This window comes from Macrobrachium nipponense, chromosome 4, assembly GCF_015104395.2.
Source record: "Macrobrachium nipponense isolate FS-2020 chromosome 4, ASM1510439v2, whole genome shotgun sequence".
NCBI lineage: Eukaryota > Metazoa > Arthropoda > Malacostraca > Decapoda > Palaemonidae > Macrobrachium > Macrobrachium nipponense.
In genome coordinates this window covers 78,878,935-78,900,308 of record NC_061100.1, presented here as the reverse complement: position 1 = coordinate 78,900,308, position 21,374 = coordinate 78,878,935, and the positions used below count along the sequence as shown (strand labels likewise).

Sequence of the window (21,374 nt, the reverse complement as noted above, 5' to 3'; positions counted from 1 at the left end):
ACTCACACCTGTATATAACCTATTGTATTGTATAGTTTTAAGGTTATTGTAAGTTGGCATAATTAATTCAACTGTGTATTATAATCTTTGTAGTAATAAGTTCTAGATTATAGTACTTTAATGGCAATTGTTTTTTCTTTTATTCCCTTACTCATTTTATTTCTTATTTCAAGCTTGTGGCCATTTCTCTGGTACTATTTCACGAAGCGACACAGGCTGAGCCCAGAAAAGGGATTTTGACGAAGGAAAAATCTATTTCTGGGCAAGGCCCCGTGTCGCCTAGTGAAATCCCACCCTTCTTACACCCACCCTTGGGCCCAAGCTTGACATCTAACTCCAAGGATGACTGCTAGAGGCGCTCGTGATGGCGTCGGGAGCGCTAGTAGTAGTAGTTGCTGGTGTAGGCCATGTATCGGCCCTCTCTAGTAGGGGGATTTTGTAGAAGGATGGATCTAAATGGTAAGAGACCCGTGGTAGTGGTTTCACTCGCCCCAGAAACCATACCGACACCTTTTTATATAAGGTGAGTGAGTCAGAATACTCTGACATTCCATTTTAGTTTTTTCTTTGGTAATGTTAGTTATATTTACCTTAGAAATGTGTGCTAAAAGGACATTTCACTGGGTGACACGGGCCCTTGCCCAGAAATAGATTTTTCCTTCGTCAAAATCCCTTTATTATGTGAAAATATTAATAAACATAAACACATGTACCATAGAAATTCACTCATCTCAGTGAGAGAGAGAGAGAGAGAGAGAGAGAGAGAGAGAGAGAGAGAGAGAGAGAGAGAGTTATCTGTATTTGAAAGAATGAAATGGATAGGTTATTGTGGTATTCTTTAAAAAACTATCTCATATGATTTTTGTAATTACAGTTATATTATTATTATTTGAAAATATTAATAAACATTATATATACATGTACCATAAAAATTTCTCATCTCAGTAGAGAGAGAGAGAGAGAGAGAGAGGAGGAGAGAGAGAGAGAGAGGAGAGATAGAGAGAGAGAGAGAGAGAGAGAGAGAGAGAGAGACTCCTTCCCCTCCAGTCACATTACTTGATATATTTGACAGCTGTTGGTCCTGAGTTTGGTACCTGGAGTTCAAAAGAAAGATGCTTGAAGACTGGGATTTCCTTCATTCTTACATAATTATTAATTTAAAAACTAAAATCTTACTAATTCACTTTAGTATTTTCTTTATTGAATTGCTATTATTGCTGTTGACATTATTATTGATATTCGAAAATTAGTAAATCATTTATTTATCATATAAAAAACATACATCTCTGGAGAGAGAGAGAGAGAGAGAGAGAGAGAGAGAGAGAGAGAGAGAGAGAGAGAGATCTTATTTTGAAAGAGTGAAATGGAAAGATTATTGTAGTATTTCTGTAAAATACTATCACATATGATTTTTGTAATTACAATTATTATTATCATTTGAAAATGTTAATAAACATATTATACATACATGTACTATAAAAATCTCAAATCTCAGTAAAGAGAGAGAGAGAGAGAGAGAGAGAGAGAGAGAGAGAGAGAGAAGATGCGTGAAGACTGGGATTTCCTTCATTCTTACATTATTTTTTAATTTATAAACTAAATCTTACTAATTCTCTTTAGTATTTTCTTTAATGAATTGATTGCTCTTTACATTTATATTATTTGAAAGTTAGTAAATCATTTATTTATCATACAGAAAACATACATCTCTGTCAGAAAGAGAGAGAGAATTATTATTATGTGATATCATTTAATCTTATTAAACTTACTAATACAGTATTGATCATTATTAATATTTTAAAATTAGTAAATAATTTTTGTATCATAAAAATGTATCTAGTCATGAAAATAACATCAAAATACACTAATTTGGGATTGTTTATCGTCTGAAAAAAACCGTGAATAAGCGAATTCCCCGCAAATTATGGGTAGATAAGGTCCAGAGAGAAATCTGCGAATCTGTGAGTCCACGAATCCGGAGAACGCAAATACGGGGGCCCATTGTAAACGTGCCCTCAGCGCCATCTACTTACAAGAAAATAACAAAATTTCCTTCACAAACTATACGTATTTAAGTGTAACGTAAAATAACCTTGTCCTATATATGTAAATAGAGTATCTTGAGATTCATTTGCACTAACTAGAAGCAAGAAAGTTGCTCTGATTTGAGTTCAATACAGCAAAACAAACTTAGCTCACAATCACCCTCAGCTAATTTCCAAACCAAAACATTGATTGCTATGTTTGTATTTTAAAATACAAACAAATCTTAATATGAAAATGCATATAGTATAATATTATTGGATGCCATGAAGTAAAGCAGAACTTTTAAAAAGATCCATGGAAAAGATGCATATTCATTATGTTTGTATTTTATACAATACTAATATGTGATTATTATATGTGATTATTACATACTCAAATTTCATATCTTATGTATGATGCGACTCCCATAAAATTAGCTCCAAAATTAGGTCTCCAAAATTCGCATGGTACGCAAGTATATACAGTACATAAATTTACTGAGATCAAAGATGCTTTAATTTGTTTGGATTATAGATGTTTTTTTCTAATATTTCTTTGCTAAATTACAGTTATAACTGACGTGCTATCATAAAAGATAAGAACTAAAACCAACAGCAACCCCTGGGTATATTTATGAGCAAATATATAAAAAGACATCATGTGAGAGAGAGAGAGAGACAGTACATGCTCCCTTGAAGTCAAGTAGTACTCGACTAACTTTGCTCATGAGCTGCCTAGAATGGGTGAGCTGAGCCAGTCTGAAAAGTTGCCATTAGTGAATATGTGGGCAATAGAAGTAATGGAACCTCTTTCCCGCCCAATTCCTCCAAATTGATGGCGTGTAATATTGATGCTTACCATGACTGAATCCGTCCACCACCCAAAACCTATTATTGCTACTCATACGAAGGTATCCGTCCATTAAGGGTTAAATGGGTTATTAACAATTTTGTTCATCATTTTTATCGCCCTGTGAGCAACAAATTATTTGCTACCCACTAAAATATCTCCATTTTCTGTAGTGATAGCATCAAGGAAAATTGAAGATCAGAGTAACTAACTCAATCAAAATTTCCTTTCCTCACAGCAAAGTGGTACCACTCACTTACGCAAATTTTATGTTATCATTAGTGAACTAATTTACAAGTCAATTTATTTTATTTACAAATGGTAAAAATAGAATGAATATTATATATTATTTCCTTGGGATATCTTTACAGGATGTCTATTCATATATATAAAAAATATGTAAGTATAAGGCAACATTTCCTTCGGGCACGTAAGGTAGTGACAGTGTGATTTGAGAGTTATGTCCCTCACAGGTTTTTAGTGCATTTGTGAGTATAATTTTTTCTGTCTTAGGAGGAAGTTATTTAGATTTCAGGGATGCTTAAATGAAAAAATACTTTTAACTCCAAAAATCATCTTTCTGCCTATTAAGTTTTAGTTATTACAAAATAAGAAATACTTTTTTTTTCTTGTGCAGTTTTCTCAAAACATATTTTAGAAAAGTAAATGAACATACCTCGAAGAAGACTGAACAAAATTTAGTGAAACTTTCACAGCATGTAGTTTCATAAAAGCAGCTTACCAAGGAATTACATAGCTGTAGGTTTTCAACCACGACAGCCAAAAAATTCAAAATTCGCGGTAGCGCTTGAATTGATTTGTGTAGGTGACAAACCCTGCCTATTTGTGAGGAAGAGCTCAATTAGTTTTCTGCCAGCTCTTGACTAACATCAAGGGTTCTCTGCAGCCGTTCTTCATAATTTTTTGGAAGTAGTTTCAAGGAATTGGTGAAGTATTTGCTTTTTCACATAATGTCAGACTAGTTCCTCTAGCATTTGCTTTTGCAGTGAGGCCTGCAAGACTAGGTTAACAAAGTCATCATACGACTCTCATTCCAAGTGTGTTAGATGTAGAGGGCAAGAATGTAATAGGGAGAATACTTGCAGTGAATGTCAGGACTGGGATGATAAAAAGTGGAAAGGTTTACTCTCAGTCAAGCTTGAGAGGGAGAAAAAGAGAAAGGCAGCCTCTAGACCCGGGAATAGGGTTAATTTAGAACCTGCTCCTTTGACAAGGCCAGTATACTGCCGTCCCTCTATCAACAGTTCTTGCTATTTCTCTGATCCCTATGCCTTCTACTACTTTACCACATACTCATGTGCCTGGTTCTCATGCTTCCAATCCCAATCTCATTGCCAGCCTCAAATCAAGGTTTGACCAGAGACTTAATTAATTAGTCAGTGCAGTCGCTGAATTAGGGGTATCCTTAAAAGTTCTTTCAGAAAAAGTGTCTTCTAATGTGCCTAGTGACAATATTGTGTTAGTGGAGGAAGTGACTACTTGTCCTGCTGGTGCTCCTAGACAAATGTCCCTGTCCCACTCCCCTGAACCTGGGAGAAGACATACCAGAGGTCCAAGGGAAGCCAGTGGGATTTGCCCATGGGTAGTTGCCCCCTCAGTCAAGGTTGTTGCACAATTCCAGGTGTCAACAAACAACCGTTGGAAAGGCATCAAAGTGAGTGTTCATCTCTTGATGGATTTAGAAGGTTCCCAGCTTCATCTTGCCCTCTTAAGAGGCACTTTGGTGGTGCAGACTGGTTCCCTCTTCCAGTCAAGAGGTATAGAGGCCAGATATAGTTCTCAGCTCTCCCGCTGCTTCACTGAGCCTACTCCTGCCTGTCCTTCGGCTCAACCCCGTTTTGGATTGAGACAGCCTGGAGTCTTTTTCGCCGCATGTTGAGCATCCGTTTTTGGTCCCCAAGTGTCCAAAAGACCCACTCAGATGGCAGTCTCCTTCATCCAAGCACCTCTGCCTTCGAGCAGCTGTCTCCACCAGAGCGCTTGGCACCTGCTTTCAAGTGTCAGACACCAGCTCCTGGACTTGTGACCCCAGCCGCACACCCAGCTCCAGCTCTCATGCTCTCAGCACCACTTATGCCTCCTCAAGTTCACTCTTCAGTTCAGGAGGACCCTTTGTTGGAACCAAAGCCTTCGTTGCCTGTTTCTTCTGATGAGGTCTCTGATCAAGTACCCACTCCTCCTTTGCCTTATGCTTCCTTGCTAAGATATCTTCTGGCCACCTTTTCCGACTTCTTCACACCTGCTGCCCCGGTTTCTCCAGCTTCAACCTTCCTTATGGGGAACCACTCAGACGATAGCATTCCGCTTTCTAAGTTGATACTTCTCTCCTCCTCAAGAGAGGCTCTCAGTGAGGTGGACAATTGGCCCTCTTCAAAGAGGGAATGGAACTAAGCCACCTTTGCCTAGCCTCCCTCTAGACTGATACATAGGAGATAGATCTCATTCTGTACCGGAGAAGCTCCCTTTTTGGGAGTTGCTGCTTCCTCCCAAGGGAACTTCTCTGGAATTATTGGTTTGTTGCGCCGCTTGGCCTTTGCATCGGCAAAAATGGTTTTTGTTTCCTGAACTAGACCACTTTATTGAAAACATTTTGAAGTGTTTGAGGTATTTTGTTTCCTTGATTGGACTGTTGGGGCCCTTGCTAAGAAGATAAAGTAATGCTCAGACTGACTAACTGTATTGTTGTGTGTCAACAAGGCCACCAGGGATGGCTCCCTAGAGCTTACCTTCACCATAAAAGGAGTCGTCCAAACCCAGAAGTCTGCTCTTCTTTTCTCTCCTTTGGACCAGCTGCATCTCCTCCCTCAAGCCACCATTGAGGAGATTTCTTCAGACCTCTACAGTGGGGCAGGTAAGAGTAATTTTTTAGAACAATCATGCAAATGATGATAAAGCATCAAATTTTGCACAATTGTTCTCCAAGGGATACTAATCAAATCTGCCCGATTGGCCAATTGAAAATCCAAAATGGCCACCATTTTTCAAGATGGCCACCAAAATAACTACCCAAAGTTGATGTTTTGCTTAGAAATATTTGTAGTTGTCCGAATTGCATGATCTAAGTGTGGATTCCTTTGTTTTTAAGCCTGCTGATGTATATTTTCTAGTTTATAACATGGTTAAGGCACTGTATTAAAAGAGTGATTGTCGGGCATTACCAAGGCACATTGGCAACATCACTGCTGTGAAACTCAGCATGGGGCTCAGTGTCAGCTAAGTGGGAAATTTGTGTTGGCATTATACTGCAACAACCTACTAGTATCCCAAATGCTGCCTAATCAACCCCAAATCAGTCAGGGAGCCGCACCTGAATGGACAGGACGTGCCAGTGCAGGAGAGCTGAACCAAGGATAACAGGGTTTTAGTTATCTGGATGTGTACAGATCGCACAGGACTTATGACCCTGGATGAATGATTGGACTAGGTGTATGGCACAGTGCAAGAATCTATACTCTGTTTTTTTTCATCTGTCCATCCGCCTGTGGTGTTTTTGTATGGTAACACTGCGTCCCGGGCTTTAGATAGTTACGCTATGTGTAAGTATTAGGTATATAAAAGGATATCTGGGTGTACATTTACAACTGAAAAGTGTTTTCATAATTTACTGTATGCAAATTACACCGTTAATATTCAAAATGGGATATTGTTATAATCGTTGAATGTAAGCTGAATGTAACTGTCTAAAGCCCGGGACGCAGTGTTACCATACAAAAACACCACAGGCGGATGGACAGATGGAAAAAAACAGAGTATAGTTGTATCCCATACAGGAAAGCACCTATTGTATGTTACAGGACATAAGAGGCCTATTATACTATTACATGCACAGGGTGGTGAAAGGATAAACCATCGACCCTGAACGTCATTGTAATCATGAATGTGAACTGTACTGGACAGTCATGGAAAACAGACTGGACCAAGTGTTCCCTATGTCAGGAGGTTAAGAAAGTAGATCTAAAATCTCCTCAGGTCAATCCTGTCAGAAGAGGGGATGATGGATACACGAACCTGGCAAAGAATATTCTTCTGTTTCACTCACTCAGTGTGCTACCAATTAAGCTAGACCCTGCAAGACTTGATAAAGGTTCTGGAATAGGGGAAACGAGAAAAAATAAGGCACAATATCATGAGAGTTGCAGGCTTCTGTTCAACAACACAAAGTTACACCGAGCTGAAAGAAGAGCAAGTCATGTAGGTACTAGTGATGAGGGCAGTAGAAGTAAGATTCCACAAAACCGCCAAGAAGCTAAAACAAAAGAATGCTTCTTCTGCGAAAATGAAGGAGGAGAGCTTAGAGAAGCAATGACAATGCAAGTTAATAGGAGAGTAAATGAATGTGCCAAAACACTCAGTGATACAAAACTTCTCGCCAAACTAAGTGCAGGAGATGTTGTAGCCCAAGAAGTGAAATATCACCCTGGCTGTTTGGTGGCATTGTATAACCGAGAACAGGCATATCTAAAGGTGCGGGAGCAAGAAAAAAGCACAGGAACACTGGGAGGATGCATATCCAATATCTTTCTCTGAACTAGTCACCTACATCTGCGAAATGAAAAATGCCAGTGAGTCTCTCCCGATTTTCAAGCTTGCTGATTTGACAAAGCTTTAAGAGCAGAGGCTGGAACAGCTTGGTGTTGACTCACCTGATGTTCATCCTACTCGACTCGAGGATCAGCTGCTTTTGCACATTCCACAGCTGCAAGCTAATCGCCAAGGACGAGAAGTTCTGTTGGCTGTTGAAACTGATGTAGGTTCAATCCTATCAGAAGCATCCTGTTATGGTGAAAGCAATCCATCTAGCAAAAGCCGCTGGGATAATAAGATGAGACATGCTCCGTCAGAAGTCAAATTTCAGCAGCTATTTTCATGACAAAGACTTAAAACAGGCTGTGCCACCATCACTGCTTCAGTTTGTATGCATGATCGAACATGGTGCAGATGTCAAGTCCAACTCCATCATGGAGCGTCAAAATCAGACTTTGCTACATGCTACATCACAACTTCTACAGTACAACTGCTTTGCCAAATACAAAGATGGAACGGATGTCCACAGGCATTCCAAGGACTGGGAGCCACATTTTGCAGTCTACGTGGGCCTGTATGTGTTTGCCAAGACGAGGAAGAGACAAATAATTGAAATGTTCCATGAGAATGGGCTGAGCATATCATATGACAGAGTCCTAGAAATCTCACCACAGTTAGAAGAAGCAGTTGTTGCACAGTATGTGGAAGATGGAGTAATTTGTCCCCCAGTCTTGAGAAAGAATTTGTTCACAACTGGAGCAGTTGACAACATGGATCATAATCCAACTGTGACCACAGCTGAAACATCTTTACACGGTACAAGTGTGTCCATTTTCCAGCATACAAACACAGGAAATCCTGGTGATGAACGTGAGCCACTCAAACTAGACATAGAGCCAAAAATGAAGGTTAAAAAAGTTCCAGAGCTTCCAGAAGCACACACCAATATTCGACCAGTATACATGACCAATCCTCCTCCAGAGTCGATCAGGTCACATTTGAAAGAAGAATATTCTTGGATGGAGAAAGTCTTCCTCACTGAGAATGTGGCTGATGTAGTCAGCATCACATGGTCAGCATATCATGCAACACAGAAAAGGAGCTGTCCATTTGAAGTAAGCATATTGGCAGTGATGCCTATATGGCGAGACCAGGCGCACACTGTTGCAACTATCAAGCATGCCATGGAGAAGGTCTGTGATACAGTGGCTTTTTTTAACCCACGGCAGGCACCTATAATTGTTGCTGACCAACTGTTGTATGCTCTGGCGAAACAAATATAGTGGAAGTGGCAAGAATATGGAGAGGACAAGTTTCGTTGTCATGTTCGGAGGCCTTCATGTAGAAATGGCTTCACTGAGATCAATTGGAACATTACTACAAGACACTGGGTGGACCAGTACCATTTTGGAAGCAGTGGTGGCTCTTCTGGTACATCAGTGTCTTACCTGTCTGCATCCAGTGTCGCAAAGACAAGACAAGCACACCAGATTACAGTGTGCAGCTTGTACAAACTGATAAAGAAGGCATATCATGATTTCTGCTCTGAAGAGTCTAGCACATCAGAAATAACCCTTGAAGATTGGTGTGAAAAATGGAAGGAAGAAAGTGCACAGTTCCAATTCTGGAGTCTGGTGCTGGACATGGAACTCACGATATTCACCCTCATTTGCTCATTCAGAGAAGGAGACTTCAACTTGTACTGTGAAAGACTTTCAGAACTGGTGCCTTCTTTGCAAATAACAATGTTAACTATGCCCGGTGGATCACTATTCAAGGAGTTTCACAATGGTAACTTCATCATCCACAAGTCGAGAAGAGAATTCGCTGGCATGGCGATTGGTCAAGCACACAAGCACAATAATGCAGTGATCAAAGGTGACGGAGGAGCAATTGGGTTGACAGAAGATCCGTCAGCACTTCGTAGGTGGATGGTCGCCGGACCTGAAGTTAGTCATCTACTAGCTGGATATGAGACCATGTCTGGTATGAAGGATACCACATAGAGCAGCAGACACCGAGTCTCCAGAAATTTTTCTTTGAAAAGGTGAAATCACTCTGCAATGATGCAGGAGATGGGTAACCCATTCCAAGAAGAATAAGCAGACCTGATGTTGTTAGATACAAAGAACATTGCAGACCCAACTCTAGCTGAATTGGTAGCTACACCTCACTGCCAAGGCAAAGAGCAGTTCCTATCATTTATGAAAGGGCTAGAGGATGAAGCTGAAATTCTTTTCTATCATCCAATCAAGAAGAACCCTGTTTCATTCTTCAAACAAGAACAGGCTGAGGGAATTTCTAAGGAGAAAGTGCTAAAAGATGACTCAGTTATTCTCATGACTGTTCATCTCAAGCCAGAACAGACAGTGTGACTTGCAATAATTCTTCAAGCACAAGAATCAGTCATACCCTGCATTTCTCAGTGACAGCGTCAAGCTTCATACTTGTCAGAAGTCACAGCTGGTTGAAATTCTTAAAGCGCAAGTGAATGTCCCTGGGAGAACCAAAGGGAGATACAATCATCATTGATGGTTCAGCTCTTATCAATGCCTCACCTCCACATACTTCAAAGACATTTAATGACTATGCAAAGAAGACATCATCCCTAAGGTGGAATCCTATGGTGCTCGGTATAAACGGATGGACATATTCTATGATGTATACAAGAAATCAAGTCTGAAATCAGAGACAAGGTCAAAAAAGGGGAAAGGAATCAGAAGAAGAGTGACAGAAACAAGCAAGACACCAGGAAACTGGCAAAACTTCCTTCGTGACCTCAGCAACAAGACTGAACTGTTTTACTTCCTGGCCGAAAAGATGTGTGAAGCAGAAACGACAAGCACAGTCATCGTCTCAAAAGGAGAGGATGCCATTAGCAACACTGAAGTCTCTGGATGCTGTGTCCCCATGTTGTCACGAAGAAGCTGACAGTCGAATATTTGTTCATGCTAGGGATGCAACGACTGACGGGAGCAAGTCTATAATCATCAAGGCTAATGACACAGATGTGCTAGTCATAGCAATATCTGTACTGCCATCCTTCCAGAAACTAGGTCTTCAGGACATGTGGATTTCCTTTGACCTGGGGGCCCATATGCGATGGATTCCAGTCCATGAGGTAGTTTCTGCAATTGGGCTTGAGAAAGCTAGAGGGATCCCCTACTTTCACGCATTCAGGCATTCTGTGGGAAAGCGAAGAAATCTGCATGGCAGACTTGGAATGTATTTGATGATATTACTGAAACATTCATCAATCTCAGCCAGCATCCAACATTGATTCGTGATCTTGTCATGCAGAGACTGGAAAGATTCGTTGTCCTTATGCATGACAGATCAAGCGCAGCCACTGGTGTGGACAAAGCAAGTAGAGGCCGTACAACTCAATTCCACCAACACAGGCAGCCCTCAGAGAACATTCAAAGTGTGCAGCTTACCAAGCTGGGATCATCTGGGGCCAGGCAACCCAATGTAATCCACACATGAGTAGTCCAGCTGAATGGGGGTGGACACAGAAAGGAGAAGCATGGCAGATACATTGGACAAGACTACCACCGATTGCAGCAAGCTGTCAAGAATTGACCAAGTACTCCTGTAAGAAGGTTTGCAAAGGAAGGTGTAAGTGCTCTCAGGCAGAGCTTCCCTGCACATCACTCTGCAGCTGCATATGTGAACAGTAGCAGATCGAGAAACAGCAGCACGGTATGCATAACTCTGAAAATGTACTAGGTGGGACAAAACTTGTGTAAAGAAAGACAAACATCTTGGTGGTCATCTTGAGAAATATGTCTCGGAGTGCTTTTTAAGCAGGAAAAATAGTTCAGCAGGCTTAAAAACATAGGAATCCACACTTAGCTATTTTACCAAAGGTGTCTCCATTTTTCCACTGAGCTTGTGAAGTAAGGATCCCCATCAATTACATACCTATCATTTTGTGGGATGATATCTGGTATCGGAGCAGTTGAAGAGTCCTTTGTACAGTGTTCACTGACAGCATGAGCAAGCTGTGGTTTACCAGCCTTGCATAGCACATCTTTGTTCTTGAACTGGAGAGTGGATATAGACCAAGTTCATATCTCATTATGTCTTCTAAGGATAGATTTCCTGTATTCGAAACTACTAAGAAACGGAATAGTAGGCCTGGGTCTATGAATCTTTCAGGAACGATCTTCACTGTTGATGAATAAATATTTTATGGTTGTAGCTTTATTTTTTCTCTTGAAAGAGATGGAGAATATAGGTTGTCCAGTCATAGTTTTGATAAGCTTTTGTCCAACTTGTTTACAATCTTGTACATTTAGTTCTTCCTTGGCCAACACGTCATTGATGATGATCCTTAACCTTAAGAAGCTGGGGTTGTAAATTGATATGCAGCACCCCATGCCAGCAAATCTTTGAGGTCAGCAAATTTACGAAAAATGCACATGGTTCAAGAAAAAAAATTCTAAAAAATGTTCCCTACCTTCCTGAAGAAATTTCTCTTGTCTTCCACAAGAAGTTGAAAACGACTATTTACAGCCCTTTGTGGTGCCTCTACAAGACAGTCTTAAATTTTACCAACTTCTATGTTTTTAAAGTAAAACTTTTATTTTATTTTGTAAAATTATAATTACAGCTCACACACTATCAAAACAGATAAGAAATAAAATCAGTAACAAATTCTTAGCATGTTTGTTGAAAAATATTTACATAAATTTACTGAGAACAAAGATCCAGTACCTTTTTTTTATCTTATATGTTTTGAGGCATTTGTCTCTTAACTTTTGGATATGAGATTCTAGCTAAACTATTATATAATAGACTGAAGAGACAGAGTGAGACCATAGTAGGGGATTACCAAGCAGGGTTAGGAGCGACTAGATCAACCATAGACCAAATATTTATTGTAAGGCAGATCCTTGGCATGCCTTTATAGATTTTAAACGGGCATATGACAGTATCCAACGAGAGGCGTTGTGGAGGATACTGAGAGAATTCAGAATACCAGAGTAGCTTATACGCTTAATAAAAATGTGTTACAGAAATATGAGAGGCAGCGTACGGATTAGAGGGGAAGTAACAGTTCCTTTTGAAGTTGATAACTCTTTAACCTAGTGCTGGAATGGGTCATAGTACAAATACCAAGGGTAATGGAGTACATCTTGGGGAGGCTATGTGTGATAGATTAGCTTATGCAGATGATATTGACTTTTGAGATGAAAACATCCAGGAAATTGATAGAAAAATAAGCATTTTTAGAGAAGCTGCAAATCAAGTTGGCCTGGAAATAAATGAGGCTAAAACCAAAATCTTGAAGGTTTCAAGGCAAGAGAGGATACTGGGTAACATCAGGTGTGGAAATATGGAGTTAGAAGCTTTCAAGAATTTCAAATACCTTGGATCAACAGTTACAGCTGAAAATAGAGTAGAGGAAGTGGTAAAACTAAGATTAGCAGCGGCAGCCAGATGTAGTTGGGCTTTAGCCAAAGTTCTCAATACCAATATCTTATCAAGGAGAACAAAGTTGAAGGCCTATACAACCATTATTAGACATGTGTTAATGTATGTCTGCAAAACCTGGAGGCTGACAAAGGATCTTGAATGAAGGTTGGAAGTGTTTGAGAATGGAATCTTGAAGGATATATGGACCAGTCTGGTACGGAGATGGGGCAATGGAAAAGAAGGCATAATGATGAACTGAGGGAAGTGACAGAGGTACCCCTGATATCAAGCATGATTACGGCTCAAAGACTGAGGTGGGCAGGGCATGTGGCCAGGGCTCGTGAGGATAGACTGATAAGCCAGATTACTAGAGGTCAACCAGAGGGCAGACGACCTCCAGGAAGACCCTGCATGAGATGGTCTGATAACATAAATAGGGACATGACAAAGCTTGGAGTGGATGGTCCAGGGGATTGGTGGGATGTTGCTCAGGACCGTGGTCGTTGGAAGCTTCTCGTAGCGGGGGCAAAGAGCCACGTAGGCCAGCAGCCAGTGGAGTGAGTGAGTGACATGTTTTTTTCTAATATTTCTTTGTTAACCATAATTTGGCGATTGATGGCGCCATAATGGCACTGATAACTGGAACTTGGACGGTAATGGTGCATAAATCACTGATTTTACGGTGGTAGACAAGCACCATAAAATCGAATCGGCAATAACAAAGTCCGCCAATAACCAGGGACTGCCTGTACATTTCTTTACAAAATTAAATTTACAAATAACATACTATCGTAAAAAACAAGAACAAAAACCAACAGCAACCCCTTGGTATATTTATGAGCAAATTTACTAATAGATGTCATGTGAGACAGAGACGCTGTATGTTCTCCCTTCAAGTCAGAAGCAGAACTGAAGTCCTGAGACAGCAGACGTGATTTAAGCCAGTGTAACAGTTGCCATTAGTGAATTATTGGTCTATAGAAGTGCTATTGGCACCTCATTCCCGCCCGATTCTTTCGAAATCGATGGCACCTAATATTGTTTATCTACAGGATCAATCCGTCCACCACCCCAAACCTGCTATCGCTACTCCTGAGGAGCAATCCGTCCATTAAGGGTAAAAACAGGGTCAGGGAGAAGGGCAAACATGGATTCAGTTTGTCCTTTATTTTTGAGATATCAGAAGCCTCTCTTGTGATCCTAGCCTCGGTTGAATCCCTGTGTTGTTTGTTAGTGATATAAGTAAGATTAGGAAACTCATGCATGGCATTGCTAAGCTCAAACATTGTGAAAGCAGACATTGTCCACAATGCTTGCTGTTCTTCTGTCATCTTACTGCCATGGGTCAAGCCACCTGTACCTTTTATAGACCTCATAAGTGTTTGCTCGACTAGATCACAGCTTAGACCCGTCAGAACTGATTAGTTCTACGGATGACATGGAACCCCTTCCTGGAACTGTCTGTCAACATTGAGGTTCTAACTCTGAAATTGACTTGTTCCCTGGATATACAGATAAGCTGATTTGAGGTAGTTGTAATGTCCTGAGAGGCAAAAAGTGGCAAGGAGTCAGCAATGGCACACAAGTGGTGCAGCCATGAACCAGTTCTGTCAGCTTTGATTAGGGCTCGAGAAACACCAAGCATTTCCTGGTAGCCTATCCACATTTACTGGTTTTAGATTGCTTACTAAGCTTCCTTCTCATTTCATTCATTCTTTCATTCATGCTGAGAAGTGGTGGAGAAGTTACCAATTTCTGAAATCAGTGTGGTTTCACCTTTCAACCAAGACATGTAGGACTTTCTTTTTTTTTTATCTTCAAAAGCGAAGTACACACTGGATTTTAGAATCATTCCATGAGGGCACTTGCCAACCAGCAGATGACCTCTCCAGACAGCATATGTACAACTGCATTTTCACCGTAGACTACTTTCAGTATGCGTTTTAGTCCCGTGCCCTCCAACAAAGTACCTGTTGGACCAAGCACATTCATGAACAGATGGAATTTACTATGTCAGGATTATTTCCTTCAGATGACTATTCTGTGGCACTAACACTAATGATTTTAGCAGCTTTCCAATGTTAAGGTTGATCAAATGTTATTACAGGAGGAACATAATCCCTAGAGGCCAGGTCAATAAGGAACTCTAGTTTAGACAAGATACAAGTTTTATCACAGGGGAACATGTTTATCATAGGTAGGAACTGTATAGACGAAGGACCAGGATGTGTATTGTCTTGGTGTAGGATATACATCATACCCTGCCATCCCACAACAGGTTATTTGAAGTGGAATGATAGTTCCCACATAATTCTGTTCTCCTATCACACACTGGAAGAAGACATGGTATTCATTTAATGTTACACTGGAGAGTATGGTCAGCAAAACGGTATTCTTTTATGTGAAAGCAAACAAAAATAGGGGGTAAGCAATTTACACATCGTAATAAGAATATAAAAATTATCAGCTTAATAAATAGATTACTGAAAAATAGTATGAACAGTGGCATAGACATATATAAAGTTCAGCGAACATTTTCCAGTTCTCAAATTATTTTCCCACCATATTGGAAGCCATCTTGGATAAATTGCAGTTAGACATGTTACTTGATGAAACTGAATCTTTCTAAAAGTATTTCTGCCTAAAAGCTAAGTAAGTGACACTAAAACACATATCCATTAAATCTATGGTGATGGTTTTATTTCAGTGCCAGTGTCAGCCATCTTGGATTTGACCAACTTTTACTCCACTTTCAACTGTTCAGATCTTGATAGACTTTCTCACGCTCATTCAGTATATGTAATACAAACGGAAACTAGCGAAAAATAATTTGTTAGAATTATTGGAGCCTGACAGACTTCTTTTTTTTTTTCATGAACTTAACCCGCTTATAAGTCAAATTGCTGATTTCCTACTCTACCTGAGGTCCTCCAGGACGTTATCATCCTCTACCTTCAAGGGGTATAGGGCAGTGTTGAGTTCTGTATTCAGACACATAGGGCTTACACCTATCCTCTAACCAGGACCTCAATGACCTCATCAAATTCTTTGAAGCAAAGGACGTCTAAAGACGTCTCTTGGAAACTCGATGTAGTTTTAAAGAGGCTGGCAGGTCCAGCTTTCAAACCTCTCCACTCAGTCTTTCTAAGGGATCTTGCTAGGAAGACTCTTCCTCGTTGCTTTGGTTACTTCCAAGTGTGTAAGTGAGCTTCGGGCTATTGACTAAAGAGTTGGTATCACACAAGAAGATGCACTCCTCTCATTCTCTCTTGGGAGTTCCTTACCAAGAATGAGGACCCTTTGAAGTCCTGGCCCCACTCTTTTATCATAAAAAAAACTTGGACATCCTTGGACCAGAGGAAGAAGGTTATTTGTCCAGTAAGGGCCCTTAGATATTACCTACAAAGAACCAAAAACATTAGAGGGCCTTCTAGTCATCTCTGGTGCTCAGTTAGGAACCTCTCACGTCCAATGTCAAAGAATGCTCTGTCTTATATTTTGAGAGACTTGATTTCCGAGGTGCACACTCTAATCCAAGAGGACATCCTGCCTTCTTTTAAGGTGAAAGCTCATGAGGTCCAACCTGTTGCTACCTTTCTTTCTTTTATGCATAATACATCCCTCTCATCCATCTTACAGTCTACTTATTGGAAATGCAAGTTGGTATTTGCAACTCATTACCTGAAAGAAGTGGAAACTGTTTGAAATTTGTAGATGTTAAGACCTTTATCCATGGCTGGCATGGTGTTGGGAGAGAAAGCATAGAGGGCTCTCTTTCTCTCCTCTATTTCCTTGCTTTGATTTAGGGTGTCGAGTCCAGGGGAAGCCTGGGATTACTTTGTACCTGGAGTACCCACCAGTTTTTTAGTGGTTTTTATGTGGTTTTTTCATTGCAGTGTAGGTTTTTTGCTTTGCTAGTTATCAGAAACCTTCCTTTGCTGCAAAGTTCCCACCTAAAGTAGGGACTACCCATGGCTATGCAGCCACATCACTACAGGTTAAGATAAGCACCAATTAGAGGCAGTATCCACCTGTAGTTGTTCTCTTACCAGGGAAGGAAACAACAAGGAATGTATCAATGCTAGCAACTTTTCTGTTTTAAAGTCAATAATTTTCTTAATGTTTTGGAGTAGAATATGTCCATGTATCCCACCTCCTGTTAATGTGGATTCAGCTTTGTAGTCACTTGGTAAGTTACTTATATGAAAATGCTATTTTCATGTTAAAATTAAGTATCATAAGTACTTGCCAATTAATTGCAGAATCGGAGCCCTCCCGTCTCCCCTCACATGGACACAGGGTACAAACAAATTGAGTTCTTTGGTATGTTGTTCCTCCTCTGCTCCGAAAGTGGGTGAGGTTTGTCACCCACACAAAACAATTGAAGCGCTACTGCGAATTTTGAATTTTTAGGCTTCCATGGTTGAAAACCTATAGCTGTAGTATAGTTCCTTGGTAGGTATATATATAAAATGTAATTTAATCGTGAAAATAACATTTTATACCTGTGTTTACACATAAGAAAACTGTTTCACTGCAGCTTTTTTATGTACAGTAGTACCTCGAGACACGAAAGGCTCTACTCACGAAAAACTTGAGATGCGAAAGCCAATGTGAAAAATTTTACTGCTCTACATACGAAAAGTTTTCAAGATACGAAAGGTTGTTGCTGTAAAGTAACCGAGATTCGCCCGGACCACCGAGAACAATTTTAAAACTCCTGCGCCGCCAACTGAGTAAACTTGCCACCATCCTCCCGCTCTCCCTTTGGTTCCTGATACTAGTCACCCCATAAGGTCCTGCCCTCCTATTGGTCAGCATCTACCCCTTGTGCCTTAAGTATTCTATTGGTAAAAGGTTGCTGTAAATTGAAAAACTTATTCATGCAATACATTTAATAAAAAAAAACATTAGGTAAAGATAGAATAAAGAATAGAAATGAATGGTTATTATACTGTTTGGTAGTTTCAGTAGTTGAAGAGAGATAATGAAAATTTATGGCTTACTGTGTAAAAGTGATTGCTTGGCGATCGTTCGATACTCGTAAGTGCTGGATGTAAACAGACGTTTGGAAGCTTTTTTTTCGTTTGTTTATTATAGTTAATGGTTACTTAATAATTATTTGAAATGAGTACATGCAATACATTTAATAAAAAAAATTGTGAATTACATATCATAAAATATAAAATAAACCAGACTGCCAACAAATACGTATTTTTTAGAATTCTTCTTCTGTTTTATTATTACGTTGCGTATACGTATGTTTCATTATAGCTGTCAGTAACTCGGTATCTCCATTAGGTAAAGATAGAATAAAGAATAGAAATGAATGGTTATTATACTGTTTGGTGGTTTCATTAGTTGAAGAGAGATACTAATGACAATTTATGGCTTACTGTGTGCTAGGAAAAATGATTGCTTGGCGCTCGTTTGATTCTCGTAAGACGGGTAAGAGCTGAATGTAAACAATCGATTGGAAGGTTTGTTTTTTGTTTGTTTGTGTATTATAGTTAATGATTAATTAATAATTATTTGAAATGAGTACATACTGATTATTTATACATTTTATTGGCATATTCTAAGCTTTTAGCTCTTAGGTTTAGTTGTCAGAATCATAGACTAGGCTACAGTAGCAACTGCTAACATAGGCTAGGCTTATTGCTAAGGGACATATGCTAAAGTCCTAATATATGCAGTAAAAATGGGGTTGAACATTACATGCAGTTGAATATTACTCAAGTATGTACAGTATTTTGCCTTTTTGGAGTCATATTTCTTCCGTCGTAACCCTAGAACATGTGTTTTAGGCCTGGAAATATAATTTACTGGGGTGTTTTTGGAGGGCTTGGAACGGATTAGGCATTTTACATGTAAAATGTGTTCCAAGATACGAAAAACTCATGATACGAAGGCCGTCTCGGAACGGATTAATTTCGTATCTCGAGGTACCACTGTATGTTATTTATGAAAAATTAAATCGGTTTTAAACTGTAAAATTTAAACATTTTGAAGAAAAATTTTATTGATTTCCTAACATAGGTATTTTGGGTATGAGCTGTTTAATGGGAGGTAAAATTTTGAAGCAAATTCCTTCAATCATATGGTAGCAAAGCTCAACTACTTAATAATGAGGCCTTATGGCATCGACATGCCCCCTACATGTACATATTCAAGGATTCTTTGCAGTAAGGCTGTATACTTTTCATGGAGATGACATAACTTACCAGCCTGAACACCTGAGAAACAATGCACGGATACACAGAATGGGCAGAAGAAATACCCATAATTGTTTGTGATTTTGTTTCACTTTACATGCAAGCAAATGACCAAGTGTTGCTCATATGACTTGACTTTAAATATTCCCTTTGCAAATAAAGACAAGATCATTTTAGAAAAATTTGTTCGAATATAATCTATTAAGTACATTATTGCCCTTTTGATTTCTCATAAAGTCAAGTTTTGCAAAGGATGTTATTTCTGGCATAATACGTATCGGAAATAGAACAAACTTTAGAAGTTACAAACATTTGTGCCCCCCTCTCCTTCCAAGACTGTTGACACAAACCCTTGTGTTTTCTAACAGTTACCCAGTATTATTAGGATCATAAAAGTTGTGGCCTTAAATTAATCACTGTCCATTTATCTATATGCCCTTCCATACATTTGAAATTAATGGTATTGCGTTCAAATATTGCATGTATACTATATATTTTCAGTGTTATGTTACTCATGTTTTCACCTTGACTGATGTATTATTTGGTAAATACTGTTACACACACAGTATTTTAATTTCTCATAATAATGTTGTTTGCTTTAATGGCAATACGTATATTCAATTTTGCACTGTTGTAGCTGTTATTAATGAGTAAATTGACCGTTATCTATGGTCATTCATGTACATTATCAAAAAGACGGGGTTTTTCTTACTTCCTCTTGTACCAGGCTTTCAGATGACGTGGTTTCAATGTGGGTTCCTTGCTGGTTAGTCAGCTTTATAGGTACAGTATATGTTAAAACCATGAATTCTGTAGTATGTCAAGAGATGGTTCCAGAAATTCTTGATCTCTATGTCCTTAGGGCTTCCAAAAATTTGGATGCATAGCCCCATATTTTGCTCACTCACTGAACTATTTATTATGTATCATTTTTAAGAGCAGATATGTCTTTTCATGTAAGCATCATTTTAAAGATTGTATCAACTATTAAAATAATAATTTGTTGCATTTTTTGTCAATGTTCATTAGCGACATATGCTTTAATTTTGATTTATGGTTCAAAACTCATTTGTTGATTTTACTCTTTGGAAATGACAGGCCTCTCAGTTCCTTCAGCAACTTCTATTAGCAATTCAGCAATTATGAATTCCCTCGCTTCAATTGCTTCGGAAGGCCATTATGATCATTCTCTGAATTCACTGACTTCATTCCGTAAGTTACCATGATTTGTTTTTAATCAATTATGTAGGACTAATTTTGTTATAGTAAGAGGATTAAATAAAGATGTTGATTATGAAATACTTATTTTCTGAACTAAAATTTTTCACATACAAACCCATTACTCTATATTATGAAAGACATCTTTCATTTCATTTGTCAAAATTTCGACAAGATTGTACTTTGTCACAAGTTGTAATGTATCTTAGTACTTTATATTTTCCTCATTTACGTAAGTGGAAATGCGTATTGTATGAAAGGAAGGTATTATGTTTTGTTGTATTTGTATTTAGTTAGGAGAGGTGTTGTTTGGTTATTTTGTGTATTAGTTTGTAAGTACTACAGTATACATGTGATAGCTTTAACTGCCAATCTTCAGTTGTTTCAATTGGTTGGGTAGTAGGCCGGGTGTTTTGGTATCAGTCAGTGGTGGTCAAGTTGGTTAGTCTCGCTACATCAACCAGAGTGCGAGGTTGTGTGAAAAACTCCTAGACTCAGCCATAATCAAGACGACGTTCCATTGGTCAGCAAAAAGTCATATAGATCTATGAACCTGCACAATTGATTATTTTCAGCTCAAAGTTCATTTGGGGAAGTTACCTTTAGGAGATATGCATATGTAGAATAAGGGTAGTTTTCTTGTGGTGTTCTTTGAATGAGGATATGAAGTATAGACTGTGCTAAAAGCCAGTCTCAAATAATTCAGGCTAGGATAGTGAACTTGTCATTCATGATAACAAATCCATCATTCACAATCATTTATGTACTCATTGGTATACATAACGCAATGTCATATCTTTAATGTCTGTTAAAATGAGATAGAAATCTGCGTTTCATAGTGTATGACTTAGACCAAAATTTGGTTATTCAGTTATTCACGTTTCAGTTCACTAAAGGCTATACAATCCCATGTGATTTGAAATGCTCCACCTTTTACTAAGCGAGTAAAAATAAAATGGTGCCATGACCAGGATATAATGATTGATTATTATTGTAGTGATTTGAGTAGTTTGCTTATGTGAAATTTTAAGGATTGTTGTGATATTTGGCAATAATGAGAAGACATGACCGGCTGATGGAGGCAACCATATTAGAACTAGT

General features: G+C 39.0%; 1 protein-coding gene across 7 annotated transcripts in view; it reads left to right on the top strand.

Annotated features, from left to right (window-relative positions):
* Positions 1–21,374, top strand: part of LOC135210966 (zinc finger FYVE domain-containing protein 1-like) — a 450,218-nt gene that overhangs the window by 125,813 nt on the left and 303,031 nt on the right. For 6 of the 7 annotated variants that reach the window (XM_064243949.1, XM_064243953.1, XM_064243947.1 and 3 more), the window contains one exon: positions 20,154–20,267. The exons of the other annotated variant lie outside the window; for it this stretch is intronic. In XM_064243949.1, coding sequence (XP_064100019.1) covers positions 20,154–20,267 — 114 coding nt within the window. The remainder of the gene's footprint in view (positions 1–20,153; positions 20,268–21,374) is intronic. 7 annotated transcript variants of the gene reach the window in all.